Source organism: Ammospiza caudacuta, chromosome 20 (assembly GCF_027887145.1).
Source record: "Ammospiza caudacuta isolate bAmmCau1 chromosome 20, bAmmCau1.pri, whole genome shotgun sequence".
In the NCBI taxonomy this organism is placed as follows: Eukaryota; Metazoa; Chordata; class Aves; order Passeriformes; family Passerellidae; genus Ammospiza; species Ammospiza caudacuta.
The window spans coordinates 9,309,376-9,319,470 of NC_080612.1; the positions used below are offsets into that span (position 1 = coordinate 9,309,376).

Sequence of the window (10,095 nt, forward strand, 5' to 3'; positions counted from 1 at the left end):
TGTGATTTAAACTTTAACACAGCTAAAGGCAACGTGCCAAACCAGCAACCCTGGTTTACAGAGCAGAGGCAGTCTGAAAACTGAATGTCACAAAGGAATGAGACAATCAGCATAGAAAGATTTATTTAAGAAACAGAGAACAGCTAACAATAATTAGACATTGATTTCACCAACCATCACCCAGGAAAGCCCAGACTGCAGTTCCATGGCAGTGCTCCCAAGGCTGCTGGGAGAGTGTGTCAGGGTTTTGACATGTCTCTGATGGTCTTATGTTCCCTCACTGCCTTCTCCCACTCCTTGCCATTGATATCCTCTGTGATAATGGTCTGCACAGTGCCATCATCCAGGCAGTGGGGAGCGATTCCTAAAGAAAAACAGAGACACAGAAACCCACTTTTCATAAAATGTGGGAGATGCCTGCTCCATCCATGGCTGGGGCATCTCAGGGAATTGAAAGTGCTATTGCTGTAAGGCTGAGGAACCTGGATGAGAATCCTGTCACAGGAAGAAGCCCACACATTATAGGTAAGATTGTTTTTTATGGAGGAGCTACAGGTTCAGACTGCAGTTCCTTTAGGAACAAACTCTTCGAACACATGCTGCTCACTGCTGTCATGTCAGCATCCAATGGAATCTTTATCCAAGGTTTATTTGGTGGTTAACTCTGGTTAGCACAGAGTTTTGTACCTACCATAACCATCAGGGTTGGAACGAGGAGTATAAAAGCTCTGAACACCACAGGTCTTGCAGAACGTGTGCTGGGCACGGTGTGTGTTGAAGGTGTAAGTTGTCAAATTGTCAGCACCCTAAGGAAAGGAAAAGCACTGTAAGTTTTCCATGGAAATAGATGGATTCATTACTTTGGAAAGATACAATACAGAAATGTACAATTTAAAATGCCACCTTCCTGTCTTTGCTTGAGATACAGAGCTGTGCATTCCTGCTCCTTTCCTGAACCCCTGTGCTTTGTATGGACATGTGTCCATAACAGTCAGGCCTGGCAACTGCAAGAGCTCTAAACAAGATGCACTAACACAACCACCCCAGACAGCTTAAAATGCAGCCAAATAGCCACCCAAATTTCACCCAAATAGCCAATCTTAGGGCAGAAAACTGCTTGTTCTTGGCTCTGTGAGGGTAACAGTGCTCGTGCTCATGGCCATGCTCTTACTGAGCTTACTCTACCTTGAGCAGCTTGAAACGCGACGCTGGCACAATGAAGTGTCGGTTCTGTTTCTTTGTGCAAATGCTGCAGCTGTAAAAGGAAAAACAGACCTTTCTAGAAGTGGACAGGTTGTAGAGCAGCAATCTGAGCTCTTGACAACAGAAATCCCACTGAAAGCTAGAGTGGCTCAGAGGAAAGTGGCAAAAGTGGATTTGTGGTGTCAGTAGTGTTTGTGAAGCACATCCATGAACAGACTGGCCCTCACAGGTACCCCAATAAGAGATCCTCACCCACAACTCCTGAGGACAAAGTCTAGCTCTGAGAAAGCCACTTAATGGTTCAGAGCACACTTGGGCAATTCTGCCAACGTTCATTACCTGGCAAACAAGAAAGTAAAGTCCAAAACTTCACCCATGAGCTGGGAGCAAACGAGTTGCAGGCAAAGAGGGGTCACTACTGAAACCAGAGAGTGTTTTAGTTTGAGGCACATGTGGTCAGAGCTGTAATGTCACTTGAGAAGAACAAGTTAAAAAAAGACCACTGTGCTTTGAGCCCCCTGCATGAGAGGAAACAGAAAGCAGATGGCTGAGCACCTGGACTCATTAGATGTCTCCTGACACTTTCTGTGTGAGCCTGGCTGAGACATGAAGTCCTGCCCAAAGGAGCACCTGAAATCACCAACACTGATCTCATAGTGGATCAGGACATAATTAGGGGTAAATCCTGTGGAAACAGCTCAGAGGGTGTTCTGCAGCTGTCTCATCTTTAGCTCTAAGGTTGGAAAGCAGAGAGCTGACATCCATCTCTGGGAACAGGGAACAGACAAACTCACTTGCAGTTGAACACGTGCAGATCTGCTGAAGCCCAGACCTCGAAGCGGACGGCTCCACAGTGACAGCCTCCAGTGTGCTTCACCAAACCCCTGTATTCACTGCAGAGACACACAACTGAGCTTTTAGGATCCTCCTCACTTAGTTTTTGCCCAAGAGAACAGTAGGGCTATACAAGACATTCATGTATTCATTATTCAGTTCTGTCTTGAGCTGTTGCAGAACACCAAGAAATATATCCACTCAAATGTATTTAATAACATGTGTCAGAATGAGATGGAGGATGGCTTTTGTCCTCTGCAGCAATTGCTTTTGTGGTTTAATTGAAATGGTGACAAGGAAAGAAGAGCACCACTCGGAGGACTGTGTACAACCCAGCTCCCCACCACACTCCAGTGCTGACCCTAGAGCTGTGTCCATACAAACCCTGCACAGAAACCAGGGCTATCACCTCAAAACAAACTGCTTGGAACTGAGAACTGAATTTCCCCACAATTTTCCCCACACTTCCTCCAACACCATTAATATTCCTCCATTTAAGAGCTGGAGAAAGCAGAGATTTGTGGATTCTACATAATATTTGAAATGTCTTTTATTTTGGGTTGTAATTGCAAAGGAACTTTATGACCAAGGAATTTCTGAGTCTGTGCTTCTCCCCCTCCCCGAGCTGCCTCCACAGCAGCTGGGCGGTCACCGTGCGGGTCAATCGCTAAATGCAGAAGAAAAAAAATTTTCCTTCCAGATTTTGCCTCCCACGGACGGCTCTGATGTGCACGGAGCGAGCACAGGAAATGGGTGGAGATTTAGCAGCTGAGCCTGGCGGAGCCCCCAAGGGCATTTTCGATGGGGAGCAGTAAAACACGGGCAGCTTTAGCACGGAAAGCCGCTTTTATTCCGTGGTGCGTGCGCCCCCTCCCCATCCCACCCCGGGCCCGTTCCGGGCAGCTCTCGGGACCGCGGTGCAGAGAACGCTGCCGGGAGCGGGACTCGGAGTCCCGGGAGCGCCGGGCCCCGGCCCCGTTACTCACTACGCGTCCAGCAGCAGCCGCGCCGCCTCCTCGCAGCTCAGCCGGTGCCGCTCCTGGAAGGCGGCCCAGCGCCCGCTCTGCGCCCCCAGATCGATGACGGCGGGCCCGGGGGGCTCCGCCTTGGCCCCGGCCGGGCTTCCCCCCGCATTCCTGTTCCGGGCCCGGCGCGTCCCGCCCGCGGCCGCGCTGGCCCGCCGGGAGCGCCGCGCGCCGCCCGCCGCGCCGCGCCCCATGCGCCGCCTCCGCCTGCGCCACCGGGGGGCGCCCCCGCGACGCGCACGGCCCGGGGGGCGGAACGGCGGCACCGGGGGGACGGGCGGGCTGAGGGGACACGGGAGGGGACCGGAAGGGGAAACAGGAGCGGCTGAGGGGACACCAGAGGGGCTGAAGGGATACGGGGATACGGGAGGGGGTGAGAACGGGAGGGGCTGAGGGGACACAGAAAGGGAAACAGGAGGGGCTGAGGGGACACAGGAGGGGACACAGTGCGACCGAGTGGGGACACGGGAGGGGCTGAGGAGACACGAGGGTGCTGAGAGATTACGGGAGGGACTGAGGGAACACGGCGGAAACGGGAGGAGCCGGGACACGGCGGCACTGGAGGGCACCGGGCGCCACTGGGACACAGCGGCTCCCGAAGGGGCTAGGGTACAACGAGGCAGTGAAGAAATCTTTTCTTCATATCCACCCTATAATTCCCCTGGCACTCATATCCTCTCATCCTTCCTTGTTACAGGGGAAGGGCGCGATCCCAGCCCGCCACAGCCTCCTGTCAGGGGGCTGTAGAGAGGGACAAGGTCCCCCTGAGCTCCCTTTGCTCCAGGCTGAGCCCCTTTCTCAGCTCCCTCAGCCCCTCCTGCGGCCTCAGCCCCTTCCCAGCTCTGTTCCCTTCTCTGGACACGCTCCAGCCCCTCCATGTCCCTCTAGTTGGGCCCAAAACTGACCCCAGGATCTGAGGTGTGGCCTCAGCAGTGCCCAGCACAGGGACAGTCACTGCCCTGGCTCTGCTGCCATTGGAACAGGCTGCCCAGGGAAATGTTCCAGAAACTGCTGGATGTGGCACTTGGGGACAGTGGCGGCCTTGGGGACAGTGGTTCAGTGCTTGGCAGTGCTGGTTAACAGCTGCACTTGATCTTCAAAGCTTTTCCCAGCCTGAAGGATTCTCTGATTTTCTGATTCCAGGGCTGAGGCCAGGCATGCCAGTAATCCACAAGCATGAGCCCAAGCTTTCCCCTCATTCTGAGCATGGTGCCTCACATGTTCACGGATGGAAGGTGCTCAGCAGAGCCGAGGTGCTGCTGGAATTGTGTTTCATTTCTCTGCTATGAACAGCCCTCATTTAGACACAGCATTGCTGTGACAGCACAGGATGTGTTTAGGCCTTCCTGAGGTTTGAAGTCATTGTGGCAAGCTTTGCAGAGAAATGGCTTCTAACAGGATTCTCACTTAGCTTTTCACTAATTCTATTACCAAAGTCTTGAAAATAAGAGAGTACATACCTTAAAAAGCAAAAAAACCCAACCCAACCAAACAAAAAACCCCAAAACCAAAACAATCAAGCAAATAACAGCACCAACGAAATAGGAAAATGTGAAATCACCCCTTTAGTGCTAAATGTCTTACAAAAGGTTAGTCTTGAACACTGAAATCCAGTGCTGTTTCTCAAGTAAAATTATCGATGCTGGGAAAAGTACAAAACTTGGAGATGTCCAAGTCACACTCAGTTGGGGAAAAAAATAATCGCTCCAAAGGCAAACCTTTGTGTCCAGTATTGCAAGACCGGAAACTTCTTTTGTTTGACATATAATCAAGAATTTGTAGTCAACAGAACTTAATGTCTTGTTCTTTCCAAGAAGGGGAAAGATGTAAACAAGTGAGCTGAGTCCTGAGAGGCAAAGGGTCCTGTGGCAGCCAGGAACATGGCAAAGCAGGAGGACAGTAATGAATAAACATCCATCAGCACTGTCTGGTAAAGAGCTTTAAAAACATGTGACTCTGTGTTCTGAGATGGCACATGCCAGGATTTGCTGAAGAATTCTGTGGCTCAGCAGCTCTCTGGTGATAGGAAAGGGCACCGAGTTACAGTTTCCTGTTATCCCTTATGTGAGCCTCTGCTCTGGTTACTCACTAGAATACACCCTGTGTGACAAATTCACATGGAGCTGCTGATCTGAGCCCCTCCCAGACCTTTGCTCAAACCAGATTACATGTCAGTCACCTCGTGTTTTGGGAGGAAAAAGTCACTGTGGTGAAACTGGGGAGGCACCGAAACGGAGCCCGTGCTGGCTGCAGCAGGGATTCACCTCCCCTCGGGCATGGCCAGCACCACTCACGGTCTGTCCTGTCCCAAAAACACTGAGCTCAGCACACTGACAGCCAGAGGGAAATTTTGGAGCTCATTTTAGGGGCTTGCTATGTCAATTCACACAAATGACCCTCTGTAAGACAGGAGCATGAGCACTTTAAAAAGCAGCTCCAGGAGAAAACTGGAGTGAGTTCTATGTAATATCTGCAAATCTGTCACTCTCCGTGTGTCTCCACAATTAGTTCACTTTATTTTAAATGCAGAAGCTGTTTTGAGAAGCTAAATTCTGTTCCCTTGTGATATCTCAGAATAAAGAAGTGGAGGACAAAAATGGAAGTGCAAAATGCCATAGTAAATAAATTTCTCTTTTTTCATTTGTTCCATATTTCATCACGAAAGACTCAGAACACAAAACTGAGTCTCACATAAATAATCAATTCCAGAACTTTACAGTGAAACTCCAGATGATTATAAATGTCACAGATATTCTGAGCTGAAAGCCCTAAATTTCAGTCAATTTCATTCAAATTTCAGTCAAATGTTGTTTTGTCAGTGTACCTGGGCAGCACCTGGGCAGTGCCCAGAGTTACCAGCTCTCATTTCACTGCTTCCAGAGCTGATGCAATGTTTGCCAGGCTTTAGGAGAGACCAACAGCTTGATGAAAAATCCATTTGCTGTTAAGCTTGAGAGGCAAAATGGAAAAGGAAGAAATATCCAGACAGATGACGGGTGGATGAGAGGAAAAGTCCAGTAAATTACAGTTGGTTCTGTGTGGGTGTCTTGTGATGCTGAGAGGCCAGCAGGGGCTGACGTGTTCGGTGCTAAAGTACAAAGGGGCTTTTCTGTGCCATCCCAGCTCTGCTTGTATAACAATGACTCAGCTCTGCAGCCCTGGCTCGCAGCCAGCACTGAAATTCTGCCTGCCAGAGCATTTTTATCCCCAAAGCAGCACTGAAAGCAGCTACATGTTTGTGGGCGAAAGAGAATTAGGAACTGTGGATGTTTTTTTTTATGTCTCATAAGCAGGGAACTAGGAGTTCTGTACAGCTGACAGCACACTTTAAAAAACGGAGGTGGTTCGAAGTACGTGGTTTGTTCAGGGGGGAAAATGGCTGTGCTTGGGTTTTACTCTCCCTGTGGTGGAGGGGGAAACATTCCAGACGTTTTCCTCACCATCAAAGGACCCGAGCTGGATCTGAAAACAAAACGCAGGAGGTGACACCCCCGGCTGCTCAGAACGGCCTTGGCGGTGTTTGTTTTTGTTCACTGTCACAGAGCTTCTGTTGAACACTCTAACAATGATTAACAGTGGTTTAGGACTTGTTTCTTCTGCCTGTTTCTTCAGCCATTTCTCCTTCTGTCTGCCTGTTTCCGAAGGAATTTCTCTGTTGTTTTGCTGGAAAACCTCGCCCCAGAAAGCTGAACGTGCTCAGAGGCAGGCGAGGAGGTGAACAAAGCAGCTCCCTCCCTGCACTGCAGCTTGGATGGGATCCAAACCATTCCCGGGCAGGAGGGAGATGCAGACAAGGAGCTGCAGAACAGACCCAGTTATTAGTTAAAGCTGTTGCTTTCACTGGCACACCACGCCGGCACAAACCTGTGTTTTCAGCCCTTTGCAAAATCCCCTTTGGACGCCTCCTGCCAGCAGAGCTGTCACATGTCCCTCTGGGTCACCCAGAGCTGCCCAAGCCTGTTTATGGTGGCAGCACAGATCTGAAAGCTGAATCTCATGTGTCCTACAAAGCTAAAATACCCTTTAGACAGACAGGGAGACAGAGGAGTATCACTAATTTTCATCCTTTTACTACCAATCTGTTTGTTTTTCTTAATATCTATTTTTCTTCTTTCAGCTCCTCAAGTCGGAGACTTCTTAAAAACTTTGTTTAGTGAATTTATTTTTAGCATAAAGCTATAAAAACAAAAACCGAGGGAGTTGTCTTTTTTTGGTAATCTCAGAATATCACAGTCGATCTCACAGTACTGTGAATTCTGACTCAGTGTTTGTGTAACCCTCCAGGCTGGCAGCTTGGGGACAAGCAGTGACATGCCACGGGTCTGTTTGTCTCGTGGCTGGAACCTGAGCCAAGCCTGGACCTCCCTGCACTGCTAAAGGGAGACAATATTTATCTCCATAGCTGTAAATATAATTAAACTGCATCATACACAGTGAGAGGCAGGTGTGAGTAATGTTATGAGATAGGAATATGTATATGTATATAAATATTTTTTTTCCCTGTGGCAAGCAGTCCTATTTTTGCCTGAACAAAGAACAGTAACTGGACTTGCCACACACCCTGTGATGGCCTGGCTGGCTGTCCCAAGCTAAACCTGGTAGCTAAAGATAAACAGATTGCCTCATGTAAAAGTGATACCTCGTTGCTAGGACATTAGCCTACATAAAAACCAGACCCAGCTTGTGTTCCAGAATGTACAGATTCCTTGGAAACATTTCCCTGACCTCAGATCCTTCTCTCCTGAAAGTAGGTTGCTCTGTACCACTGCCCAGTGACCCACTTCTAAAAAGAAATGTCTGTTCCCAACTGCAGGCCCCGTGGCCTGGCAAAGGCTGCAGCCACCTGTGGTCACAGCAGTCACAAGACAGAGATTTCTGGGGTTTTCAGCTTTGCATTTATTTATATACAGTTCAGAGTCAGCTGCTCAATGGTTTTTATTCACCAAGAGCTACCAGAGGCAGAGTAGCTGTTGTTTGTTAAATGCACGTGCTTTGTACAGCCACACCATAGATACAGCCATATTTAGGAAAAAAAAAAAACCACAAGAGAGGGCTCCTGTGCTTTCTGGTTTACACAGAAAGGAAAGAAAAATTACAGAAAATCCTCCTTCTCCATTTAGAGCAATGTTAAAAAGAGAAATATGCACCCTAAAATCCTTAGTAAATGTGTGATGTGCTTTAACACTGCCCAGGCTTTACATTAATCTCCAGCTTTACAGATGTGGCCTTTCATATTTGTAAATATTAGTCATTTGTGGCCTTTCCTCTGCGAAGAGTGCCTGGGATGTGCAGCGAGCCCAGGCCAAACCTTCAGCCACCTTGGCACTCCCAAACAAAACCCGTGCTGGAGACACTGAGCAGAGCTGGCAGCACAGAGCAAACCTCAGGACATTGCTCAACTCTGCCTTTTGTCCTAAATTTATGTAGCCAAAATAATATTTCCAAGGTTGGTTATTGTTATGGAGCTGTCTGAACTTTCCAGTTACCATTTTTCTCTCTTCCTGTTCCTGCATTTTTGAGTAATTACTGGTAGGATGATTTATTTCCTTTTTACTGTAAATCAGGAGGTGCAAGAAACCCTGTTAGGAGAAAGGAAAGCAAAAGGATTTTGTTGTCGGGGTTTGTTTTTTTGGGGTTTTTTTGTGGTTTTGTATTTTTGTCTGGGTTTGAGGTGTTTTTAGGGGGGAATAGAGCAGCTCTGTAGTGAATCTGGGCAGTCAGACACGTGCTGATGCTTTGTGAGTGGAGGATTTAACAAGGTCATCTGCCCTCACTGAAGGAGCAGCAGATAAAGCTGCTGAAAAAACACAAAATCCATCTTGGATTTTGTGCACTCCATCTTTAATATGACACAAAATGAGTTCAGAGCCAGTCTGAAAGGTATAATGAAGTTTAATTAACCCCAGGCACGTTTCCACATCACTTCACAGACAGTGGCTGCTTCATAACCGATCAAAGCTTCCTGTTCTGGAGGCGAGTAAACAACCATTTGAATTTCAAATGTCAGCATTTCATCGCAGGGCTTGTTTTGCAGGCTCACATCAAGAGCATTACCTGCTCAGCCAGCTCCAGCCCGTTCCAGGGCAGCGCTGGGGCTGGGCCGCGTGAGGGGACGGCTCGTGTCACACCCAGAGCCTCCTGTTTGTCATAATCCTCCTGGATTAAGCTGTTTTTCCAACCCTGCTAACTCAGTTCTGCTTTTCCTCACAGTTTTATAGGCCAGCATCAGCCCTACAACCCATCCTGGGCTTTTCCATGGAGAAAAAGCCATTTTTTCCTCCATCCTGGGTAAAGGGCTGGCCAGAGGCTGCAGTGGGTCACAAAACACAGGCACTAAGGGTCACCCCCCCCCTTTTTAGGGCACTTCTCCTCCAAGTCTGTGCCAGGTTGTTCCCTGAGCACTGCAGGAGCTAAAGAAGCCCCAGTATTGTTCCTATCACCGTCATTAATCCCAATCCCCATCCTAATCCCCCTCGCTATCCCCTCACGGCCTCAGTTTCCCCCCCCCCGGCCGAAATCTGCCCCGCTAAACAGCTCCCCCTCAGCAACAGCGTGACCTCATCGCGGGCCAATCAGCGCCGAGCAGCGCCGAACCTTCCAGAGCGTTCCCTGCTCCCGCCGCCCCCGCCCTTCGCCAACTGCCCCTGCCCGAGCAGCCAATCAGCGCCCGCCCTGTAGCCAGCCCCACCAATCACCGCCAGACTTCCCGGTCTTCCCACCAACGCCTGGTCGCAGCGCCAGGGCGAAAAACGGTCCCAGATCCATCCGCGCCCTCAGAAATTTGCCGATTTTTTAGGGTCTGATCCCCCTCGCTGAAACTCTGGGACCCCTTTGCCTGCGGAAGAGGGATTGGAGCGGGGAAAAGGCGAGTGCGCGCCACAGCAGGGAACTTTGCGTGGGGACTACTTTGGGAGGCGGAGGGACACATTAGTTTTGGTGGGCGTGGCCTGCGTGTCCAGCAGACCTATAAATAAAGGCGGGTGTGCGTCACTCGGCAGATTGCAGGGTTCGCACCGCTGGAAGTATTATACAG

At 49.5% G+C, this 10,095-nt stretch overlaps 2 protein-coding genes across 2 annotated transcripts in view; one reads left to right on the plus strand and one right to left on the minus strand.

The window, feature by feature from the left end:
* Positions 1-36: 36 nt before the first annotated feature.
* Positions 37-3,256, minus strand: CENPV (centromere protein V). The gene is made up of 5 exons (XM_058817912.1): positions 3,024-3,256; positions 1,998-2,096; positions 1,186-1,255; positions 692-806; positions 37-364 (listed from the first exon to the last, which is right to left on the minus strand). The coding sequence occupies exons 1-5, from the start codon at positions 3,254-3,256 to the stop codon at positions 240-242; spliced, it is 642 nt and encodes a 213-aa protein (XP_058673895.1). The 3' UTR covers positions 37-239.
* Positions 3,257-9,965: 6,709 nt separating this feature from the next.
* Positions 9,966-10,095, plus strand: part of UBC (ubiquitin C) — a 2,798-nt gene continuing 2,668 nt past the window's right edge. Inside the window, exon 1 of the mRNA XM_058817996.1 lies at positions 9,966-10,095. This exon is cut by the window's right edge and continues 23 nt beyond it. The gene's annotated coding sequence lies outside the window, so the exon portion shown is untranslated.